Here is a 25916-nt window from a genome sequence, read left to right as displayed (position 1 = left end):
CACCCAGGACATGTTGATTAGTATCACCTTGCATAGTTCAACCACTTCCAACCGATCAGCTATTTTCGTTGAGATTTAATGTTCACCGCCTACAAGATAATTTACTTCAAATGAATATAGTGAAATTGTGAGGCAAATGTCATCAACAAAATTGAGTTTTCAAGAACAGTGCAAGTTTAGAATTATTCAGGTCTCTTATAATGATGTTGATTTGAAAAAGCTAGAGCAAAATGTAGAAGAAGACTTAAGACTTATATGGCATTTCGGTGTAGAGTATTAAAAAGTAATTTTATAACTATGGATTTAAACCTAAGATTTTAACAAATAACCCCGTGTCACCGAGGGCTTTTTATGCAATTGTCCTCGTTGGTCCTAGCTTTTTGATTTGAGCCTCTTTCAATTGCTCATATTTTCTCTGAACGGACTCGATGAAGTTCTTTCAATTAATTACCCAATTGATGTCTAATTTTTACTGTCCAAGGACATATATTGGCCTCTATTCTCCTGAATGCGTGAAATGTATGATGGGTGGAGCTTTGCCTTAACCTATCCAAATAACCTTCGTGTTGGAGCACCTAGTGATTACGTGAGTGATATATATGTGTAATGACTCACTCTTGGCTGGACCGCAATCATAAAGTTTTTCAGGATTTGCATGTCAGCTTTGTAAATGCAAATCTATAGTTTCCCGCGCATTACAGTTGAAAAGTTTTTCTGATCTAAATATTTTATGTGTAATTATTGAGCATAAAATATCATAAAATGCGAATTTGATAGGTTCACAGTACGCAGTAAGCAGTTCCATGTTGTATATATCACGATTCTTTCTTGAGCCATAAATTACATTGACGTGCATAATGTTTTAATATTCAAAATTTTATTATTTTTACATTTTTATAAAAAGCCAAGCTCCTATCTCCAATCATTGTTGAGCTTTTTGTATGATTTACCTCGGGTAGAATTATCCTACCTCCTCCCTCCTTACCTCCTTATATATCTCCACATCCAGGATAATATGCAATGGCAAAGAAAATATCAGCTTATATTTAAATTTGGAATTAATGGACAGCATACGTTGGCTGCAGTCTCGTTGATTGCTCCTGGAAATTAGTAGTTGAATGGAGTGGCAGGAATGGAAATTGCTGGAGGCAAGGATTTAGTCGTGATAGGCCAAGTCCTGAAAGATAGAGATAAGTTTTAAACAAGATTTTCATGTTTAATAAAAAGTGTCAAATAACAGGAAAATTGGTTTCTGCTCAAATACTGTATTTACCTATTGCCCTGAAAACTTATGACGGAAAATTTATATCTCTTCCTTTTTTGGAATTCTTTTCTCACTGTCACATTCTGACATACCAAATTGAATGCGGTTTCAACTGATTTATTTTCTATTACAGTGACGGATATCTCAGTTAACCAGCCATGGCGTCATCGACGAACCAGAGCAAGAGGAACTTCTTCCAAAGACTCTCCGGTGAGTGAATAACTTTGTCGTACTAGTATTGATTGAGAACTAAATGGAAGGGGCTATGAGTTATTTATGTGGGAGCAGCGGTGAAACAACACAGGCCTTGTCGATTAGATTATCAGTAAATCTATTCATATTTTGGACAATAGTAATAGTAGAGTATTCCACTTATATAATCTACTCTAATTTCTAAAAATTATCCTCAACCAACTCATAATATATCAACTCGTGTGTAAAACCGAATCGTTCACCGAAATATCGACATTGGGCTTACAATAGTATTTGATGAACAACCATTAAGATGTACACAATATGAACGTTAAAAGGGATGTTTTGTGTCTGTTTTTCCTCAAAAGCGAAATTCTCACGTTCACTTTACTCTTTCTAAATGGTTTCCGGGATACACATTGAGAGACCACGATACAGGGAAATAAATTTCACTTTTTACGTATTACTTCGAATAGTTATAGTTTTGATACTGTTAAATAATATTCAAGGTAACTTCAAAAAGTTTTAGCATTATGATAGCCGTTCGTTGTTAATAATTATTCTGTACGGAACGTACAAAGTTAATTTTATTTCCTTATAATGTAGCTCTTATTTTCATTGCTAATTAAAACGCTGATTACTCGGCATAATTTTGTATTTTCTTCCCTCCCAAGATAGAGTCGATTCTTTCACTTATTCACGAGATATTCTTTTGGTTAAATCATTGCCCGATTAACTGCTTTTATTTGCCATCCAAAGTAAAGGTTTAGTGCATGTTCGTAAGATGGAATGCCATCACTCGGAACCTCGATGGTAGAATGAATAAAATTTGAATCTGAGTGCACCTTAGCTTTTAAGTGCATTCATGCCAGTTGCATGTGGTATGATGACTTTTGCGCGTTCATCTAGAGAAATCTGCCTCTCATTCATCCTTTTTCTTATCATTTTAGGCAAAATTTCTAATTATAATCTTATAATGCCAAGCCATTTAATTTTTATGAGGCTGCATCAAAATTTTCATTATTTTAAATTAATAGTTTTTGTGGACCCTCCAGCTGATGCAAAAATTTATTCCACCGACTTCTCTCGATAAATTTAATTTAATGCGAGCCATTTTTTCCACTCTTATGTATGATGTTTCATTATAAGCACGTGCTCGTGAATTATCATCGCATTCAAATACCTCTACGTACGTGCACAATACAAATATATTTTACACAGCTTTTTAGAGCAAGGTGTGCATAATTGGTAAAGAAGGGCAGATCAATGGGAAATGACCTGTTGCAATTTTCTTTGAGTAGGGCATTAAGTTAAATTATTCCAAGCGAAACATGCCTATCTTTAAATTTTCTAAGAATCAAAAACTAAATAAATGTTGTCTAACATGCTGTTAGGTCGTAGCAGTTTCTTATTCGCGCCATTTTCCGGAATATTCTATTTAGCTCATGTGTTAAGTTTTCCTGTCCCGAAGTTTTCGAAAACTTCTGTGGAACACAGAACAGTGTGCCTTTATTATGTTTCCTGTCACTAAGTTCCACCAAATATCGCCGTCCAGCCTCAAGTTGATTCCTATCCCGAATCCCATAGGTTTGCCTAATATTCGAGGTCGGACTGAAACCTGACAGTTGCGAAGTTGTACCTCTCCTCTTATCATGTTTTCCCTTAGTCCTCATTATTACAGTAATAAATATGCATTTTTTATGCTCTGTCGCAGGCCTTCTAAGAATAAATGCGATATTCGCTTGATACGTATTGTTTTTCCGATTCAGAATGAGTAAAATCTAATTTATTCAGTGGCTTTATTGTTTGCATTTAATTCGTCTTCTTTTGCTTCCAATTTTCTCAGAAAACCGTGATGTATTTATTGCCTCAGTTCTTAACTGACCGAGCAGTGAAATGTAATAAGTTTTGTAAACAAATAGCTGATATTAATGTTTAACATTTTTATTTCTGGTTGAATTCCGCTGAGCTAAAGTTGCTCTTTTACTATATGCTACAGGGGTCTGATATTAACTCTCTATGTATTGTTAGCAGAGTTTTTTCCTCTTCCATCGTCAAATTTAAGGAATCGACTTATATTCCTTTTTGCTTGTCCCATACTTTGTGGCAGTGGCGTAACTGTAAGGGGATGTATCCCCCCAAAGCGTCAGAGAAATCAAAAAGTTATTTTAAAATCTTGTCTGGATTTGATGTATAATAACTGCATCTGCTTAAAGTTAAATTTTAAGTGCCAAAATGATGTTAAATTCATTTTCAGGCATGTTATTTTTCAAAATTTTTCCTGAAATCCCCGTTTTCTGGGAGGATGGCTTCCACTAATCCTACTCATCCCCCCAAAGCATATTCCTAGTTACGCCACTGCTTTGTGGCATGGTTATACCTTTTAAAAACATGATAGAGATTTCTCATTAAAATTATTCTCACTCCGGGAAGTCAATCACTGTGTAACTGCTTGGTCGTTTCTAGAGTGAGCTATAAACCTTCATGGTCATTCAAAATGATGGTATCCTAACGAACTTTTGGGTTCAATCACTTGCAAGTAAGTGAATCGCCGGCCTCGGTGGCGGTGGGGTAAAATCCTCGCCTGCCAAAACGTAGGTCGTGGGTTCGAATCCCGCCTGGGTAGGTGATCCATATCCAGGGCATGGATGTTTGTGTTGTACTTAGTTAATATTGGAAACCCTCGTTGTAAAAGGCCGTCATGTGCTGTTTACGGGGAATTTGATATTAATAAATTTAAAAAAATTAATTATGAAGGCTATCATTGGAATCATAGTTTTTTGTTTAATTTTTGACGTCGCGCGCTGAGGAATGTATTTCCTTAAAATTGCTTCCTCCGATCCCCTCCTCTTTTAGGAAGTAATATTTAATTTTTACATTGAATATTTAAAAATTTTCCGGCGAATAGAATGGATAAACTTCTCTTGGGTTTGCGCGCTGGCAAGAGAAAATATGGCAGCCAAAAGGAAGTGTTTGTGCCTGATTTCCCGGGCTGGTTGCAAATCCGAGAGAAGTTCATTTTTAGTGCATGGAAATTTCACTCACTGAAGTTTCATGAAAGATAATCGCTTGCTTTGGATGACTAATTTTTTCGGCATAATATTGATATAATCTCCTCCAGATTGTGATCAATACTGTGGCGTTCCGTATCAAGGCAGTGCAAATATTATCATTTTGTGCTCAGTTCCCGCCCAAAATGTCAATGTCACACTTTATCTTCAGATACGTGAGCTACCTATGGTGGTATGAGAATTAATTGGAAAGTATGGGAATAGCATGTGAAATTTCATATTTTCATCGGCCTTGTGGTGTTTTTACTTGCATGTATAGTTCAAATTTTACGCGTAAAAGCGCAAAAATTGAACTGTACATATATTTGAAAGGGGTATTTTATGCAGTTCAAACAAAGGTTCATTAATATAGGTAATGTCAATTTCAGCGCCTTTACCTTTATCAATTGAAAAGGATATTGAAAAGTCATTCGTTTCCTCATCTACGTGAAAATCATCGATGTCCTTTCAGTGATTCGCCATTTTCTATGTCATTTTGGGAAATAAAAATGATATCGGAGAATGACATTGTTCCCATTAAGTATGCAACTATTTAAATATTGTTTACTGAACAAATGATATGTTTTCCGTTTAAAATAAAATATATTTATCGTATCGTAATTTCTCGTACTCAATATTTTTGGCAGCTTTTAGCATTTAATCAAACTTTATTTTCAAAAACTGTGACAAGGTCATAGACGGCGTGATCGGCGAATTATGTTACTTACTCCTGACGATGTCATTGTGCACATGAATGGAACTTCTTTACACCAAACGTAAGCGACACGCGGGCGTAAATTTTTAAGTACTCATTTAAAACTTGTGCAATCACGTTGCAACTCGCTTAAATGATGGGTGATGAAACAGCGGATTCATTGACGACAGTTGTTCTTGGGAGAACTTTGACTCCATTTATCACTTTTACTTTTTTCTTCCCTTATTTTAGCCCTTTCCATCTCTCCTTTATTCTTCATTTGCCCTCATATATATATATATCTTCCTTCTATCTCCCTTGTCTTCTATCTATATCCCTCTTCTCCTTTGATTCCTGAAGATAATAGTCCCCGGTGAAAGTTATTGACTATGTTTTTAGCATGAAGGCTTGAGATTTTTTGCTATCAAAATTCCTTGAAAACCTCTGGGCTTATTGATTTGAGCAAGTATGATCCAGTTTCATTCGCTTTTTAAGAGAGATCATCACATAATACCTTCTCTTCGAATTCGATAGTTTGTTTTCCATTGTGAAGAATTGAGATAGCTGTTCTTTGCCGGTGTTGAAGCTGCATTCTAGTCTCTTCGAGAATTGTTTTAATGTAATAGGGCAGTTTCCTTCATCAAAGAAAACGATAGGCATTGATTGCGATTCGTTACCCACCATTAGTGTATTCATAATACACAAATTATTTGGTTTTAGAAATACCGGTTTAGACGAATGGCAAGGGTCAAATTTTATCCTCATTTGAAAAAAGCCAGATTGGCGCCCATGCGATTCCACTCCGCGTGACGTCACAGGGACCTAGTTTCTATACGAGAAGATATGAGTTATACATCGTCTGAGGTTACCAATGCATGCATGAGGCGCAGAGCTCAGGGAAACATGTCTTAATAATCACTTATTAAAACTGGCTAAGGTCGGAAAGTTTTCTTCGTTTGATAAGGTAATAATAATCTATATTTAAGCCAAGCGCTACCAGCCAGCAGGGTACTCAGCTACCCGCTAGCAGCCTGCGTCGTATCAGCGCTCAACTCGCGTCAAGGTCACCTCACAGGGCGGCAGCGGGAACCAGAAATACGTCACACGGAGAGATTTCCCGGCATTCATACTTAGGCGTCGCGTTTTCGCGCGCTTGAAAATTTTCACTTTTCATTTAATCGCGAAAAATAGATATCGTCATGTAAAAATCTAAAAGCGTGAAATACGTACTCCAGGAGTAATAATCTTTCGATTTAGGCAATAAAAAAATAATAGGAAACCACCCTATTTGTAATTGTGAAGTCTCATAACCTCTCGTAGGGTTCTTATATTTAGCTATATCGTGATGCCAAATCGTCTACTCATTAGATTCTCTTTGTCATTGTAACCAACCAAGTTTTCCCAGAGAAAATGCCGGAGACTTTTAGTCATTAATTGTCCATATTGTTCCGCAGTCAAAAGCATCACAGTACCAAAGTTATTGAACTGCAATGGTAATTCCTCAACTCGCTTCCTTACTTTGATGGCCAGTTTTAAGTATCGTAATGAAGCTCAATTTTTTCAAAGCCTGCGAAGAAAGAGTTCAACATGGGACGGAATTCCAGGGTGTTATGATTTTGCTAAAGAATGTTGCATCTTATTTCATCCACAAATACAATAATTCTCTCCATTCCAATAATGGCTCTATGCTCATTCCTCCCGATGATTATTTTGTCCTTATTATCTCACTGAGCATATTGTTGCAGCTAGTAAAATGTTGACATGGCGCAATGGCAGTAAATCGGTATCAATATTTCCTCGCGAGGAGACCACCAAGGCGTTGCCGTTGGAACTTATCGGCTGATTCGACTGAAGTCGTTAATTCATGGAAAATATGGCGTAATCGTTCTTTCCGTGGAATTTGTTTGGGTTTTTAATTATCGATTTGGCTTCTCATGGTTATTATTCTTGGGAAATTGAGATTTTTCCTTTGATATAGCCATTGATTACATTGATTGCAATAACCTTTGCCACTATTTGCTTGGTTTAGCGTCGTTCACAACAAGCAATTTTTTGTAAAGACGGAAAATCAATTTAACGGAATCAGGCGTTACGTTAGGGAACGCTGTTTTGCCTTGAAAATATACTGAAGACGATGAAAAATTATTATTATTATTATTACATAATGTATTGTTATATTTTTTATTCGCTCTTAACTTTTCTATCACTCGCCCGGATACTCAGTACGTCCTGGATATGTTAACTGAGTTAATCTTTGGGCGATATCTTCTCATCTGCGATTATGAGGATAAACCCTGAATCGGAATACGGAAAGAGCTAAGTGATGCCATGGATATTTTATGGAAACAAGATTGTTTGTAGATTTTTTAAATCCATCATCAGAAAGATGTACGTTCAGCCTCGGAACTTGCCTTTGCGGAAGTAGGTCCTAAATATTTCAGAGCAAACAACCAATAGTAAATTACCATACCAAGGGAATTACTTCATCAGGTTTCGGAGCCATTAATTAAGACATGCGGTACCAAATCGTGGTCGGTCATTTTATTACATTTGTGTGGAAAGTTATTTGGCATTGGTTATTGACATGGTCGAAACCTGCGATGCTTTTCGAATAGAAGTCGCATGGTTTTCGTAAGTTTCATTGCTTCTTTTCATATCGAGTAAATCCGCATTCGTTGTGCCAGAAGCTTAGTACTCATCGCGTTGTGAAAAATATCTGTCCTTCTTCAGGATTTTTTGTCACATTGGTGAATCATTGTATCGCCCTGATTATGATGTTAAGGCGAATGACCTTTTGGCCGCCTATTCGCATTGGAGAACAATGATGAATTTATCTCTTTCGCGATGAGCGAACATGTTAGTAGAGGGCATAACTTCTTTTGGAGGGAAGAACGTATACCGAGATCAGTAATGACCGAAAATTGAGTTGAAGGAGTGAGTCGTACTTTGTGATACGCTGTTTGGTCTCGAAAATAACGCTGTAGACGTCAAAACGCTAGACAGCATTAAAATCTTCGTTAAATTGTACACGGTGTTTTAATTATGATTAAGACGGATAAACGCTCATAAGTTTTCATTCACTCTCCCATTTTCGAAACCCGGCGTCATAACGGACTCGCTCAATATTTTTGTTTTTCCTTGGTTGTGATCGAGTATGATCAATGAAGGTACTTATTTATTTTCTATCCGTTTCCTACTTCTAAAATTGCACACGACGAAAAATCGACGCCCTTCGCAGATAAGTTTATGACGTTTCTTGGGATAAATCTTCATCATTTAAATTAGAGAAGTTAAATTTTAGTGCTCGGCGAAAAATTATTTTCATACCACTGGACCGTTTAAACTGAGATTTCGCTGTAAACCTCTGCAAGTGTCCTGCATTTGCATTGATTTTTTTCTTAGCTGTTTTGAAGCCTTTTCTTAATCTTATTTTTACCTACCCATGAATTTTTCACCCCGTTGTGCCTTCTTCCATTATTTTAGGTTGGAGTTGGCATTACAGGGAATAAAAGCCACGAAAAAATGACTACGACACTACACGCTCAAAATAGTTAATGCCTGTTTAAAATGGACCAAACCCCACACTTTTCCCGTAAAATTTTATTTTCCTGTAAGGTATTTTTTTAATTTTACGCCCTAAACGCTATCATTGACCGAAAGGGTACGAAAAATCACGTTTAGTGCTCCTTACGTGTAATCTATTGGTATTTTTACTATAAAATGGCCGTAAATATCCTATCGCAAAAGTATAAGGAAAACAATTCCATTCATCCACATGTCACTAGAAGGATGAATACATGTCCATGCCCACAAGTTACCTATCAGAAAGGCCCAAATTAATGCTCTGGAAAATATGTGATGCTCTTCCTCCAGTAATAAAAACGTTAGTAACATGAATGACTTTAAAAGTGCATCTAAGGCTTTAACTAAAATATGTTTATTGCTCTGCAGAATGGTATTTTGTGAATAAAATCAAACTGATAAACCTTTTATTGCTAAGTTCTCTTAATAATATTTTACGTATGTAACTGACGAGCTCTATTTTTTTGTTTACAAGTCATTGTAAATTAAATAGTAGGTATTATCGTCCATTTTCCAGGTAATAACATATTGAATCTATCTTAAGCTCTGGGGACGGATCGTTCTATAAAGTTGCATTGCTGCTACTTCCTACCCCGTGAGACTCGAGAACTATCCTTGCAATTGGGAAGCCGAGTAAAAATCAAGAAATAAAATACTGTCTGACGTCGCTTGCTGTCAATTTATTTGAATGAAACAAAGGATGTATTTAGCCCAAAATTTTAGGCACTGCATGTATTTTTTGTTTCCTGACACCTCCAATTACTCATAATTCGAGCTGTTTGATCGTTCACGCGAAAAATAACGTGCCCGATTCATGCTTTTTCATGGCCGATTGGATGAAATTGCAATCGTCACGCAAGGGGACGAAGCAGGATAGAGGCATGCATTTGCATCCAACCAGCTGCATAAAGCTTCTTCAGCCCACATCCCCTTCGTCTTAGGACCTGTAACGATTGCCACACTTCTGAACTTGGCCGCCAGATGTCAGCAGGCAATCCCCCAACCACACCCCTACACCCCAAACCCATGCTGGCAACCCTGAAAAGAAATTCAGGCGATCAGGACCCTCTTGCGGGAGGGGTCAACGACCCCGGGGAGGACCAGTTCCGTAAGCCACGTGCGGAACCGCGTGTTCATCTGTTCTTAACAATCACAGCATAACACCGCTAATTGTAAGATGAGAACAAGTTTCTTGTGCTAAATTTTATTTCCATCATTCCTCTTCTATTGACTTTCCCATTCTATGGAAGTCGTCTAAAATTATCGATCCACTCGATGGGAAGGTACACACTAGGGTTCTGAGGAGGGGATCGGAGCGTGGAAACTCCCTGGGAACCCAAAGCGGGTCGATATGAAACCAAAACAAGCGAATTTGGTTGTTCAGAAGGAAGTGGCATGTATCGCTATCAGCGGGTGCCCATTCCTGAGGTGACCGTTAGCTTCGATATTTCCTTCGCGTGTCCCAATGGCGTGACAAATTGCTCCCTGCTGGTTTCCTTCCAACATAAGAGGCGATACTTTGTGGAAGTTGTTAATCGTCATAATAAAACAAAATTATAAACGCCAGATTCAGTTTCAGCAGCTTAGGGTCATTTTCGTTTCAGTTAATAACCGATTGCACTAAGCTGCTGACTCGACTCTTAAACATTAATATCGGTAAACTTTAAAATAAGTGCTGAATTCACGACTGTGCTTTATTATGAAGTTCTCCTACTTACTGTTGGTGTGAACATCCTAAGACAAAACCTGTTAGTAGAATCCCGAAAAGAGAATCGCTAAATGGAAGTGAAGTCGCCGAAAATGGTTATTCAGGACACAAGTTCATCAATCATCTCATTATGAATTTTTAGTGCAGGCTGAGGGCAACTAGTAAGACACTCATCACTTAGGACCACAATTCCAGAGTCCTCGTCACATGCACGGTGTCTCAACAAATCACCCTTGTGCCTACGAGTGTTAATAATACCTTTTACTTCAGTTTCCAAAGCTTCTTCGTGGATTAATGATGCAAAATTAATTACTGAAATGAAGGAAAAATTAATTAATGAAATAAAAATAAAATTTAAAAATACATCATTTTCCACTCTATAAAAGGAAAAGCTACCGCTTTGCGGGCATACCAAAAGTATCTCAAACGATAAGGAAATACATTTTTAAAATAATGTATAAATGAAAAAGTCATTAATGCCGTTCGAAAGACGTATTTGGCCAAAATTTGGCTTAATCCATCTTACTATTTTAGTTAACTACACAAACAAGCACAGTATTACTCTGACAGTAAAAACACTGAGTGAAAAATTCTGGATGCATGGTGCTTACCTTCCATATAATTAATCTTTGTTGTAATACAAAGGAGTGAGTTGTATGACATTTAGACCGGAGTATCTTTTTTTAGTGGGTGTAAATAGCCCTCTTCCGGAAAAATAAATATGTCAATATAAATTTCTGGCATAGGAAATTTTTTCGCTGAGTTTTTTAGGTGGCGCAGTGGATTTATGATTACGTTAAACAGAACAGCATGTGGAAATGCAGCGTATGTGGACATTGGGAAAAGGTTAGGGTGGTGCCCTTGTCTTCTCTCATATCCTTCAGTCGATACGAAGCATCTTCCTCGCCCTCTTATGTCGTCTTAAATTTCCATTCTTTCCGAATTTCCCTTATGTTCGAGTATACTAATCCATATAATTTTGATACCACGATCGTATTTTACATTTTCAGTGAGAGTCATAGTATTATAATCTTGTACTACCGTGGAACAAGGGTCATATTATGGACCCTGATTTACTTTCGAAACCTAGACCTAAAAAGTCGCCTATTCGGCCCCATAAGTTCATTTGCAATGTTATTTGTAAGTTTAATTTGCAGTTTCTCTGCGAAATATTACGTGCTAAGTTGGTGATAATCAAATCTGTTAAATTCCATTGTGGTTTATGTATTTTGTAGGCAAAGCATAGTTGGAAAAGTTTACTAGATTGAACAATATGATTTTACGTAAAGATTCCTGAATATCTTTTCTGGAAACCGGTTTGAAAGCGATCATCTAGAACACCCTTGCCGTGAAATTAGCTTTTATCCTTAGAATTTTTCTAGGAAAAATAAAATATCTTTTTCTGGCACTGTCTGATCCGTTAGGTATAAAAAAGATGAAAGAAGTGACAGTTAAACAAAGCTGTGCATTCATAGAGTATTGATCATTTAGTATTCATCTTAGAATTGGAATTCTGGAGCATGCATAATTTGTAATCCAAACACGTAATTGCGTGAATCGAGTGTAGTTTATTACGACTTTAAATCATAATTCGCAAGGTTATCTTCATCAAGAATCGTGTACTACTCTAATGTGTCTTAATTGCTTAAACCTCTAATTAACTTCGGCCTTATGCTCAACACTATGACACTGAGGTTTGCAAGAGGTTGGTTATGCTTTGGTGAGTTACTCATCCGGAGAAGCCACGGACAGCCACATGTGTATACAGTGGGACCGATATGAACTTGCCTCCGTATTTCTTCACTGTTGGTGGGTGGGTGTTCTTGAAGGAGGTGACCTAGAGCTTAGGTTTTTCTTGCATCTTATGGTTGGGTGAGGACGGAAGGATGAAGATAAACCCAGCGTCGGCACTAGCCTTCTCTTAACGAAATGCGCCATGGGAACACGGCTTACGACCAATTTATCTTGCTGTAGTTGAAGTTTCATCACAGAGCACTTAAAGAGGTTGCATACCTCCCTCTAGAACGATCGTATTTTGTCTTTTTTGGTGGCGCATTGCTCATTTAAAACTTACGCTATAATCTTGAAATTTTTTAGCGTAGACCTTCGCCTAAATGTTTCTGTTCCCCGACTGCATAAATTTACATCTGAGAAAATACCGAGGTAAAATCTTAAAATCGAAACAGTTAAACTTTGAAGAGAGCATAATTTAAGGGCCAAGAAAATTACAAGTGTATGATTTAATTTTTTAAGCGAATTATCCATCTCCAAAAAATACCGATCGAGTAGGAGGTATGCGTCTTCGTAAGTAGGTATCAGGCTCCGTGCATGCTCCCATCCAACGCAGGATTTGAACATGGGCCCACAGTATGAGAATCTCCACTTGCACCAGCCTTTATTCTACCGAGTACCCTTGACATCGGTGGATGTTTTTATTATACTGGTCGGAATCAAAATTCCTTATTATTTGCGTTACGTTTCCCAAGTTTTTTTTGTCATTCGCCTCGGGATAATTGAGTTACCGTTAGCGAATATGTATTTCAATTTATAATAACGCTCAAACTCTTTCAGTGCACTCCGTTGAACCTATTCATGGCTGCAGATTTCCTGTTCAACGAATATTTGACGTCAGGTGATTACCATCATGAATCAAACGCCACAATGGAAGATTATTTCCTTAAATTTCAAGTGCATTGTAATATTTTTCTGATTATGGAATAGTAATTTAAACAATTCTCTGTAACAAATTTTTGATGCATGCTATAAATTACTCTCAGAGGAATTCTGTTTGCACTTTGATAGCGTGATGTTAAGGCCGTTTCTGAAGACGTGTTTGCACGGTTTAAATACCTACAAAAAGCGCCCATAAGTGGTATTTGAAAAATTACTTACACAACGATACCTGTTTAATGCAGCCGTTTAGCGAAAACGTTTACTTTAAGAAAAATTTACCTCTTATGATAATCTACCAAATATTGAGGGTGGATATAATAATTATTCAAATAATTTCCCATAAGCGGTTTTTTAAGTTGCAGTTGCCGAAAGTTTCAGCTATAATCAATCAATACCTAAATTATACCACGCAATTTTTATTTTCGTGCCAATATATTTGCCCATATAAGAAAATTAACTAGTCCGAACAAAAAGTGGTTACTTATATACAAACGGAAGAACCAAACGATAAAGGACGTTCAATCTCTTAGCAAAATAGCCATAGTTATAACAACATCACGTTATTACTATAAAAATAAGCTTTAGCAAATTAAGGCTATTCATTTTAATCTCTCCGTTAGTCTTTCGACGTGGCCTCGTTAAAATAATTAAGGTTGACGCCTTTAGAAATGTCTGAAAGGATTTTAATGATAATTATTGTTTGTTGGCAACCGCACCGGCGGATGCGTGAATATTCAAGGAGACTCGGGAAACGTGTAGGAAAATTGTCTGAAACTCAACGAGAAATTGAGGAAAATGGAAGGTCAGAGCAGTGATGACGGCGGCGCTACTTTTTGATGGAGGCCTAAAATAATTTCGTCTCATCACCCTATTCACGTCCTCATCTATCCCGTCTGCTCCACTGTGCATTAATCAACACTATTTTTCCTTAAGGGAGAATCTAGCTGGTCGAGATAAGTGCCATCGATCACGGAAAGATTACGTTCATATGTTTTCCTTTCGCAATTTTTCCTTTCCTCTTCGGAGTATCGTATTAATTTTTCTGTACTAAGAGTTTAGAGGAAAATCAATTTTAATTCATTATTGTTTAGAAAATTGCCGCTGAAGACCTTGTGCGAAAGTCTTTTGACAGCACTGTCGGTTTCAATTAATCGTGTTTTATATTCTGCATCAAACTCATAAGTGAATACGTATGCTTGAATATTTACATATTTGTAAGAATGATTTTAAGCTTCGTCCGTAGCGTTCTCGAATTTGGATATTTTGATTTCATTTTATTAGAACAGATGTCACTTCCTAATATTTTATGCATTCACTTCGTTTCGCGAGTGAAAATAATTTGAGTAAAAGAAATGAACCACAGTTTCGCATGCATGCATTTTTTCAGTCATCTTAATTGATTTATTTTTGGCCCAAAGAATTCAGTCTTTTCGGAAAGAGCTCCCCATTGGCATCTTTTTATAGGCCAACTGACCTTGCTCAATGTGCGTCATTCACTATCCTTGCGGCGCGATCGAGGACAGCCCCAACGTTGCGTCTTCCCGCGGGCTACGGGCTCATGAAGTGATTTAGTTTGTTAGAATTCGTGAGGGTATTTGAATTCAAAAATATATTACATGCAAGTGTCCCCTAAAAAATTGTATTGGCTGTCGTTTTACAATCTAAGTTTGGGATTATACCCTTAGTCCACGGTGTAACAAGGACTTGACTTTGTGGAGGGGGGGATTGGATCAGATTGAATAGCACACCACGTCGGGAAATAATCCTCGAAATTTCGCTTTGTTAGTAAGGGGTATTTTTTAAATAAACCTATTATAGTTTGTTAACTATGCAAATGAACCATTAATTTTAATAAATTAGGGACCAAATTTATAATCAAAACATTTAATTACTCAATCTAAAACATGAATTGCTGTGATACGAATATATATTTATTTTTAGGATTCCAGGGGGGCTGCATTCCCCTTATTCTCCGCTTAGTTACGCCACTTCCCTCGGTCACCATAACTATGTTTGGGCTCTCATATTAGTAAAATTAGACATTGCAATATCTCTACTGAGTTTTATCATGACACTACGCGTTTCGTCGTTACAAACAACATTGTCAAGTGCAACAAGTCTTAAGAGTTCCTCCTTATATTATATGTCTCGGTGCTTCAAGGGAGCTATAAGGAGGAACTCTTATGGCTTGTTACACTTGATAATGTTGTTTGTAACGAAAAAACGCGAAGTGTCATAATATAATTCAGTGGAAATATTGCTATGTCTAATTTTACTAATATTTAGAACTTCCACCTTATCGTGCCCAACATCATACAAGAATGGTTTCTCATAATTTCGCCGCTTTTGCTCCACTGTTGGTATCTGACTTAACTGCTGTCACAAAGGAAAAATTGTTATGATCGTTCGCTTTTTCATGTTGCCATGAAATTTTCGATGAATAGAAAGAAAATAGCTTCGTATGAAATCCTCCGTCCCGACTGGAGTAACAGTCCTCGCATTAGTTTCCTTAATTTTGGCTGAAGCAAAGCATTGGCGATATTGACCGGAAGTCTGAACGTGGGTGCTGGCACGATTGTAAAAACAGAGTTTGACAGGACAGAATTTTGTATATTATCTTGTCCTTCATTCCTAGTTTTGCACAAGGAACTTGAACTTACGTGAAACTATCAAAGACACTTCAGAAAGGAAGTCATCAATGAAAGTCAACTCTGCGTTATAAATATTATGAACTACCAGCCTTAACATTTAGAATGCCTTTAATAGTTGTGGTTATTCACTTTTCTTTTACGTCGTAATTTTTATTATACTTTGCAGCAAATAGATAAAAATTCAGATAAGCTACGGTTTAAATTTAAGTATTATCAAATGCAAATGTCTACAATATATACAAATCTAAAGTTTTTATCGAAGCCACAAGTGTTATCTAGTAAACTAATAGCTTAAGTCTCGCTAGTTAGCTAGTACAAGACAAGTGAGAACAAGGGGAAAAATCTAACGAATTTCAAAATAATAAAATATAAACAAACAGAAAGTTCTTATTGATTCCATGGCATAAAATGTTTTGAAATAAATGTGAATAAATGGTTCTCATTTTCGGCCACATGAGGGTGTGTCGGTAAGGGATCACCGTTATCCGTCTGGGGCCGTGTCTCGGTTACTTCATCAGGGGCGAAGGCATTGGAGAGGGGGTTAGAGTGGGTGACTCGGGAAACCGATAGTCAATCAATCATTGCTCAATGTTTGCCTCCCGTGGAGCTGTTTGTTCCGACGACGGTGCCCGTGAGGCTTTGCTTGCGGCTACATCGGTCGGCATTCTGCCGAATCGTGGTGGGAGTGACACATAGGCTGTCCTTTTATAAGGTCATTCCGTAGGTGGTGGGAAGATATATATGGGTAGGATTTTATCACCCAGTGACTCTACCAAAGATGCCGCCAATTTCCCATTGAAAAATAAATATTTATTTCAAAAAGTGGTCAAAAATGTTAGGATAATAGGATGGTTTCCTATTATTTTTTTATTGCCTAAATTGAAAGATTATTACTCCTGGAGTACGAATTTCACATTTTTAGATTTTTAAATGACGATATCTATTTTTCGCGATTAATGGAAAAGTGAAAATTTTCAAGCACGCAAAACGTAACGGCTAAGTATGAATGCCGGGATAATCTCGTGTGACGTCATTCTGATTCCCGCTATCGCCGTGTGAGATGACCTTGGGGTGAGTATATTGTGCGCCGCTGCTATGCTGGCTGCTAACAGGTAGCAGAGTACCCTGCTAGCAGGTAGCGCATGGCTTAAATAAGGATTATTAATACCTTATCAAACGAAGGAAACTTTCCGACCAGATGCAGTTTTAGTAGGTGATTATTAAGAAATGTTTCCCTGAGCTCTGTGCTTCATCCATGCTTTGGTAATCTCAGACGATGTAAAACTCCTATCTACTCGTATAGAAACTTGGTCCCTGTGACGTCACGTGGAGTGGCATCGCATGGGTGCCAATCTGGCCTTTTTCAAATGAGGTTAAAATTGACCATTGCCATTCGCCAAAACTGGGATATCTAAAACCAAATAATTTGTATATTATGAATACACTAATGGCGGGTAACGAATCGCAATCAATATCTTTCGTTTTCTTTGATGAAGGAAACTACCCCATTGGGGAGAGACGCCGAATTTGGGATAGACTGCGCACCCATTTTAGTTTCGGCGTTTCCTGACAGATTGCGGGGCGATGCAGGGGCAGAGTAGATGCTAGGGAATAAGTGAGCACATATCGTTTGTTTTTAATTGGTTTTACAGATTTAAACTCGCACATACTGTAAGTCTGGTATATCACCTTTAAAACTTTTCCTCGCCTTGCACTGAATTCGCATCGGACGTTGAACAATTTCTATGTTACGATTGTTTGGGGTTTGCAGCAACTGCCAAGTTCTGCTCGGAATTTTTTCAGTTTAGTTTCGCCATATTGGCCTTAAATGCCACAGAGCCACGAAGTGCGGCGTCTCACCCGTAGAGAGAGGGAGAGACGCCGAACGGAATGAAAAATGAATTATAAAACTTTTTTAGTAACGTTATAACTGTTTTAGTTTTTATGCTAAAACTAAAATTTGTTTTTGTGTTGTGTGGTATTTAACTATTTGTTCGCATATTTTGAAAATTACTATGCTAAGTTTGTAGGCAACAGCAAGTTTTGACTTCAGGAAGTTTTAGCTTATATTAATTGCCTTAATTTATTTTTCAACTTATATTTTGGAATTCTAAAAAAATTAAGTCTCTGTGAATTGAACTTCTTCGGTTGTATGTATTTGTATTTTTCAATAAAATTGGATAAATATATCCCATGTTAGTTATATTTCTTCGTTTTTACATTAGTATTTTTATAATATAATGACATAAATATGGCTCTAGTTTTCATCATCATCATTGGTCAACAATCCTAGGATTGGTTTGACGCAGCTCTCCACTCTATTCTCCTATCAGCTAATCTTTTCACACCTACGTATTTCTTCTCTTTCACATCTCTCTTCACTTGTTCCATATATTTTGTTCGAGGTCTTCCTTTTCCATTCTTACCTTCCACTTGTCCTTCGACGATTGTCTTCATCAGGCCATCATGTCTCAGGATGTGGCCTATAAGGTTGTTCCGTCTTCTTATTAAGGTTTTCAAGAGGCTTCTCTACTCTCCTACTCTTCTTAGGACTACTTTGTTACAAACTCAGTCGATCCATTTGATTTTCATCATTCTTCTGTAGCACCACATTTCGAAGGCCTCTATCCTTGCTTTCTCCGCTGCGGTCATTGTCCATGCCTCACTTCCGTATAGGAGCATACTCCAGATGTAGGTTCTTATAAATTGTATCTTTACTTCCATACTTAAGTTTCCTGCTGTAAGCAGGTCTCTCTTTTGGTGGAATGCTCTCTTCGCCTGGGCTATTCTGCTGATAATTTCTTTCTTACTTCTCCCGTCACTAGTTATCTTGCTTCCCAAATAACAGAATTCATCCACCTCTATCAGTTTTTGCTTCCCTATTTTAATGTTAGTCTTGACTTCTTCTCTTCTGCTGCATACTAAGATCTTGGTTTTCTTTGTGCTTATTTTCAGATGATATCTACCCATTACCCTACCCATATTAACCAGAATATTTTTCAAATCCGTCTGTTTCTGCTATAACGGCTATGTCATCGGCAAATCTTAGCATGCTAATTTTTTCTCCATGAATATTTACTCCCAATGCCTTTTCTTTGATTTCATTAATGGCTTTCTCAATGTAAACGTTGAAAATTACGGGTGACAATGCACAGCCTTGTCGCACTCCTTTCCTAATTCTTGCTTCTTCACAGCTGGGCCCTGATTTTATCACCGCTACCCTGTTTTTGTATAAACTGTGGATGATTCTTCTGTCATTATAAAGAACCCCGATTTCCTTTAGGATTCCAAGCATTGTGCTCCAATCCACGTTGTGAAATGCTTTCTCTAAGTCCACAAACGCAATGAACGTTGGCTTGTTCTTTTCCATTCTCTTCTCTATGAGCAGTCTTAGGGCCAATATTGCTTCTATTGTGCCTTTGTTTTTTCTGAATCCAAATTGGTCCTCATCCAAGTACTCTTCTGCTTTTCGTTCTATTCTTCTATAGATGATCCTTGTCAGTATCTTCGACGCATCCTATCTCACCTGTCGAATACATTTCACTAATGATTTTGTATAGCTGGTTCAACGTCTTCTCTCCTGAATTTTTAATTAGTTCTGCAGGAATGTCATCAATGCCAGACGCTTTATTTATCCTGAGGTCTCTTACAGCCGCTTCAAATTCCGATCTTAAAATTGGGGCTCCCATGTCATCGGTATCCACTTCCCTCTCGTTTTCGATAGCATTCCTTCTGAGGCTGCTTCCATTGTACAAATCTTCCAGATATTCCTTCCATCTCTTCCCTTTTTCTTCGTTTTCAATCATTAGTTCTCCGTTTTTGTCCCCAAGGGTATTACATCTTACGCCCCTTTCCTTAAAGAGGCGGCCTCTACTTTTCCGTGCTTAAGATTGTTTTGCACGTCTTCACAAATACTTTTCATCCACATTTCTCTAGCCTTCCGCGCTTTACGACATATTTCATTCCTTATTCTCTTGTAACGATTCTGTCCTTCCTCTGTTTTGGCAGCCTTGTATTTTCTTCTTTCTTCAATGAGATCTAATACTTCCTGCGTGATCCATGGTTTTTTCATAACGACTCTTCTTTTACCAAGAACTTCCTCAGCTGCTGCCTGCAGACCACTTCTAATGGTTTTCCAGCTCTCTTCCATTGGTTTGTTGGCCGTATCCTCTCCTATTTTATTTTCTACAGCCTCTTTAAAAGCCAGTTGATGCTGAACCTCCCTCAATTTTTCAACCTGCCATATGTTTTTCACGGCTTTCTTCAACTTTTTAAATTTAAGGTGGCATTTCATCATAACTAAATTATGGTCACTATCGATATCTGCCCCCGGATAACTTTTGCAGTCCTTCACCTGGTTCCTGAATCTTTGTTTCACTAGAATGTAGTCGATTTGGAATCTTCTAAGGTCTCCTGGCATCTTCCACGTGTATCTTCTTCGCAGGGGATTTTTGAATAAAGTGTTGGTAACCACTAGCCTGTGCTCCGTGCAGAATTCAAGTAGCCTTTCTCCTCTTTCATTTCGGTTACCTAACCCATATTTCCCAGTTATTATTCCATCTTGACCTTCGCCGACGACGGCGTTCCAGTCACCTAAAATAATAAGATTTTCTTCCCCTCTTACCTGCTTGATAACTTCCGCTATATCTTGGTAGACATCTTCTACTTCTTCATCTTCATAATCTGACGTAGGCATGTAAACCTGTATCACTACGGTAGCTACGGGTTTAGTATCTATTTTCACCATTACTATCCTTTCATTAAACTGCAGGTAGCTTTTAACACGCATCCCGGCGCTCTTTCTAAGCATTATGCCCACTCCAGCATTACCATTTAGCGATCCTGTGTGTATCATTCTGTAGCATCCACTCCAAAAGTCTCCTTCCTGGGGCCATTTCATTTCGCTGATGCCTAATACATCGAGGTTCATTCTTCGCATCTCCACCTTCAAGTTCTCCAGCTTACCGCAGGTGCGAAGTGATTTGACGTTCCATGTTCCTATCCGTAACATTCTATCACCTTTGACCGATGTACCCTCTCGAGTTGTCCCCGCCCGGAGATCCGAATGGGGGACTAGTTTACCTCCGGAATATTTTACCCGAGAGAATTCCATCATGTCATTATATAAATTGAGTGGAGTAGCTGCGACTCCTCGGGATGATAATGTGGTGGTTTCCCCTTGCCTTCCACATCGCAGTGCTACAGCCGTTAAAGTAAATGTTACCACGCCCGTAGTGGAATGTGCGTCGCTGTACCGACCAGTATGGCCTCCACCTTCGCACATGTGAGGAAGAGCTGCTACCCTCTCCCCGGGTGTTGAGAGGCATAATTGTTGGCGGCCCCCAGTCGCCAAGTCACGGTATCTTCACAGGTTTTGGTATCATTTAAACGGTCTACCTTACCCAAGGGTAGCCCAATACCCCCTCAGATCACCGCCGCTTTTTGTCCACGACTGCTTATTCGACGAGAGAACTCGCTTATCTCGCAGCTAACCTCTATATCTAAAGGTCGACCCACCATCCGCAACCCGGTGGACGCACTCGGTGGCTTTAAGCTCAGCCGCTCTAGTTTTACAACCTCTATTTCAGTTGCATTAAAATCGTAGACATGTACTATTAATGAGATAAAATATAAAGGAATTTGCATAGATGATGTCTCTATGTTTCTGGGTTTCACCGCGTGGATTTTCTTTGTGACGACAGTTTCTCCGGTATTCCAACCGGCGTCTTCCGGTCGGCATCGACCTGAAGACGCCGGTTGGAATACCGGAGAAACTGTCGTCACAAAGAAAATCCACGCGGTGAAACCCAGAAACATGGAGCTATCATCTAGACAACGCCGCGGAAAACTACGCAGGAATTTGCATATATTATTTTCCTCAAAATTTCAATAATGCGACAATTTTTCTTTTAAATGGAGCTGCAGAATACAGAAATCAGTTTTAGTCGTAATAACATGCGGCGAATCACCCTTACAGTGCGGCGTGTTACTCGTATCATACAGGATAGATGCCACGAGATAATGATTTGCAAAAATAATTCTTACAGCTGAGAGAAGAAGGATATAAGTATACGTTTTTTTGTACGTCAGAAACAATACTAGTCACCATGTTTCCCTTTTAGTTTAATCGAATAAGCAAAATAGGACAAAATATAGCTATTTTACAAAATGAGCTGCATCTCTCCCTGATGTACCCTTAGATTTTTTTCTGTAGAAAATAATGGGTAATGATAATAGCATTTTGCTGTGAAAAAAATATGTCAATCATGTAAGGCAATATTTGATGCAGCAGTATTTTACGCAAAAAAAAAAACTTTGCCGTTTTGTGCTACCCATAATTTTTCTACATGGAAACGAACTGGGTACGTTTTAACACTAACATGTCATTACTCGGAGTGCTTCCCTGGAACACCATCCATCATATATACTTCTTTGCTGAAAGATATGAAGAAATGGTAGTGTTGAACCGTCTGTAGTTCTTTCTTGTGTGATAGAGTTGCGGAATTTACAGAATTGCTTTTCTTAATTTGTTGTAATATACTTTGAATATTGAATGGGTTGCATAATATTATTGCCTGAAATAGTTTTATAGCTCCATAAAAATTTTTATCAATCAAAATTTGTTTCTAATGTTGTTGAAATAATTTTTATATGCACTGTGTGATTGTACAACATTCATTTTCTTGAAGAAAATAATAATCATTTAGCATTAAATATGAAAAGAATTTTTTTTTTCGCATGAATTTAAAAGGAGAATTTGGATCGGAAAATCGCTGGTCCTGGCAAAGTGCCACACGGAGCATAACTTCGATCAAAGTAACACTATGACTTAAAATAATGTCCACTTTAAATTTTTTCCGGGCATTCTCGCAGAATTATCAAAATCACGCGCCCCTAATAAACCATTCTAATATTCTCTGGAGTAAATAATTATACGTTTTATTAAATGATTTTTAATGATAATTTAAATAATCTTTTGTTCAGGAATGTTTTTTTTTTATTCATAGGCACCAATCTAATTGACGGCACTTAGTTTTATTCAATTTTCTAAATATATATTGAGAAATTGTTCACAGTTTCGACGAGCGTCGCGATGTAGCTTACATGGGGAAGCGTGGGGAAGTATTGCGTGCGTTTAAGTGTGTCTATGTTTGAATCTAAAGAGGAATTCCGCGACTGTTTGCGACGCAAAGTACATGATCAGTTTTTCGAATCGTAATGGCGTGGCCGTCCGATTGAGTTCTCGAATTATTTCGCAATGGATTGCGGTGGAATTTCATTCCATTTCTTTCCATCTGAATAGGCGATAACATGTTTACGACGGTCTTACGGGCTGATAGAGGAAGATATTGGAGGGTGTGACCTCTTACGTGCTCCAAATTTGCATGCTGTCTTTTATGTTAGCCGTAAATTTGTCTCCCCGATAGCTCCGGGTTGGCATTTAGTACCAAAATCAAAAGGAACAGGCCTTAATGCGGAGTGTTTAATTCTTCTCACGAGATAAGGTTAGCTATCGTCGAAAAATAATGAAATATATTTTCATTGCTCTCATCAGAGTGTAACTGAAGCATTAATTCCTCGTAATACCTCTCGGCAAAGTGTTTTAATGAGTCGTAATTTTTCCACGAGATTTTTTTATGGGCAGTTAATGAATATTACGGGTTTCTTCGCGCATTTTTACGTCTTAACGGTCATTTATTGATGTATCAAGGCTTCCAAAGCTCACTTGTAGGTGCTGTGGACATAAAGGAAGCCATACGTCAGGTTAGAAATAAAAATACGCATACATTCCCATTGTAACATTTTTCTGGAGGACGAGGATTGGGGAATTACTTTTTGATGAGGTACGATCTGACAAGTTATATCGAATAACTAGCCACTTATGCGGATGTTTTTATGAGGAGGGAAACTGTATGTATGCACTTGATGTAACTCGAGACAAATTCGTGAGTTGTAGGACGTAGTCGCCTTTCCTAAACCCATGGTTTCCCAGGGTTGAGAGCTATGCGGCTTGTACCTATGGGATTTGAAGAATCGTTCGTAATTGTGGCTCAGTCTGGCTGTGATTGGTATATTTGTAGTTATTTGTTATTGGTATGGATTGTAATAAATCAATAGACTCAGTTTAGTTGTAGTGAAAGAGACGAAACTATTTCCGCTTATACACGGTACTGTTCTACCACATCCATTACATGCATCTACTTTCCGAGTCGCGTTACGTGCGCACAATTCTCTTCGATGCCTGTTACTCTTTTTTGTTTGCTTTCGACTGTCGTTTCAAGTAAATATAGTATATTTCATTATTAAATAATTATTGATACATGCTTCGGATACATGCTTTTGACTACGGCCTTGAATCGTTTCTTTAAAGAATTGAAAAAATAGGACTATTATGTTATCTATTCACTCGCGTAAATGCTCCTTCAACCTCCAAAAAACTCGTTTCCCACGGCCGTAGTCAAAATTTTAGATAGGTGTGTATACGATTTTGACAAGCTTCTTTATGTACTTCAAAGCTTAATTTTTTTAAAAAACATTTTCGGTTTCAATTTAGGAAGTAACATGCGCGTACATGCACACATTAAATAAATTAAAAGGTGAAGGTGAATTTGTGTAGTATATTTTGCAGCACGCGATGGATATAACAAATAGAAGACACATCATTCGGATAATAGAAGTTCGAGGGCTGCGAAGAAATATTGGCTCTTGCCATCCGAGAGATGATGCTTAGATTATTTACCGCCGAAAAAATATAATATTCTTTTGAGTTTGGTGATGTTGAAAAAACAAATGCGGTTCTGTGCACGGTCGAAACTTAAAAATTAAAGGTAAATCAAACTGTTGGCAATAAGACAACAATTTTTGAATGCTTTACCATTAGCTTACCCGCTGGATTATAAAATTTGGGCAATGTTGCCTGACAGAACACGAATGGAGATTGAATTGCATTCCCTGTGATGGGGAAATTATTTTTCATAGAATTATAGTGAGCAAGTCCCATACCATTAAACAGCCTGGCGAGTACATGAACAATGCTTCAAATTCCCTGCTTTCACGCTTTCATTTTTATAACAGTACTTATGTTTTTTTCTAATATACCTAGCCTAGAGGCAGTGAGAGGTAGCGGAAAAATACAAGTTATTTCCTCTCCGGATTTCTCAGTGATGTCACTATTTATAGTCTGCGAGCGCTGCACTATTGGATTTATGTTACGACTGCAATTTGTCAGATGGGGGTTATTATTAGAGGTTATCGGCGCTCCGCACCCATTTGCGGAGAAAGTAGGCTATTGGTACAGATAGGCCACCCGAGGGGTGCAGCAGTTGTAGACGAGTAGAGAGGGGTAAGAAGACGCGGGGGCAGATATACTGTATGGATCACTATCCATTGCATCAATAAACTAGCGAATCGGCTAAATCGATACTTACAAAAAGTATACACCTGAAATCCATAATAGACAGGCCGAATATTGAAAATTTGATCCAATAAATTGAATATGTTTCACTCAAGACATTTTTAGTTTCAAATAAATAAACAGTCGGTGTAAATTAATTTTGTCGACCTTTTTGGCGTTGAAGTGACTCTTCTTGCCCCACGAGACGTAATATCTTCGCACATTAGGCTTAATTTGACCGCTTACGTTATTTAATGGGCGAACAAAGTCTGGGTAGGAGCCATATCTTAACATAGTTTGGTGTATAGAAATCAAACGGAGGTTTCTAATATCCTCACGCCGGGGGTGAATAGCAATAAGGTGTAATTAATTGTGCATTAGCTTTGGTAGCTTGGAGAATGTATAGAGAACTTGATTTGTCTCAAATCTTTGCTAAACGGTCTTGTGATATTTCCGTTTTCACGTCGTCGACTGTATCCAAATTTACATTCGGGATCTCGAATAACCGTGATTAAATTCAGTTGGTTCTCATTTAGCTTCTTATGGGCCCCTATAAGTTAAGTAAAAACTTAAATTTAGCTTCCATGGTATTGAACTAGTTTTCGTAAAATAAAATCAGGTACTTCAAATCTTCCATTTCTCATTTTACTTTTAAGGGGTACGACTAGGGTTTCATGACATAGTTACATCTTCAGGTAAAACCAAGAG

At 37.8% G+C, this 25916-nt stretch overlaps 1 protein-coding gene across 1 annotated transcript in view; it reads left to right on the top strand.

The window, feature by feature from the left end:
* LOC124170686 (sialin) overlaps positions 1-25916 on the top strand; it is a 162054-nt gene that overhangs the window by 45482 nt on the left and 90656 nt on the right. Inside the window, exon 2 of the mRNA XM_046549587.1 lies at positions 1398-1474. Coding sequence (XP_046405543.1) covers positions 1423-1474 — 52 coding nt within the window. The 5' untranslated portion in view covers positions 1398-1422. The remainder of the gene's footprint in view (positions 1-1397; positions 1475-25916) is intronic.

This window comes from Ischnura elegans, chromosome X, assembly GCF_921293095.1.
Source record: "Ischnura elegans chromosome X, ioIscEleg1.1, whole genome shotgun sequence".
NCBI classification, from domain to species: Eukaryota; Metazoa; Arthropoda; class Insecta; order Odonata; family Coenagrionidae; genus Ischnura; species Ischnura elegans.
Note: the sequence above shows the minus strand (reverse complement) of the source record. Positions and strands in the feature narration are given on the sequence as shown.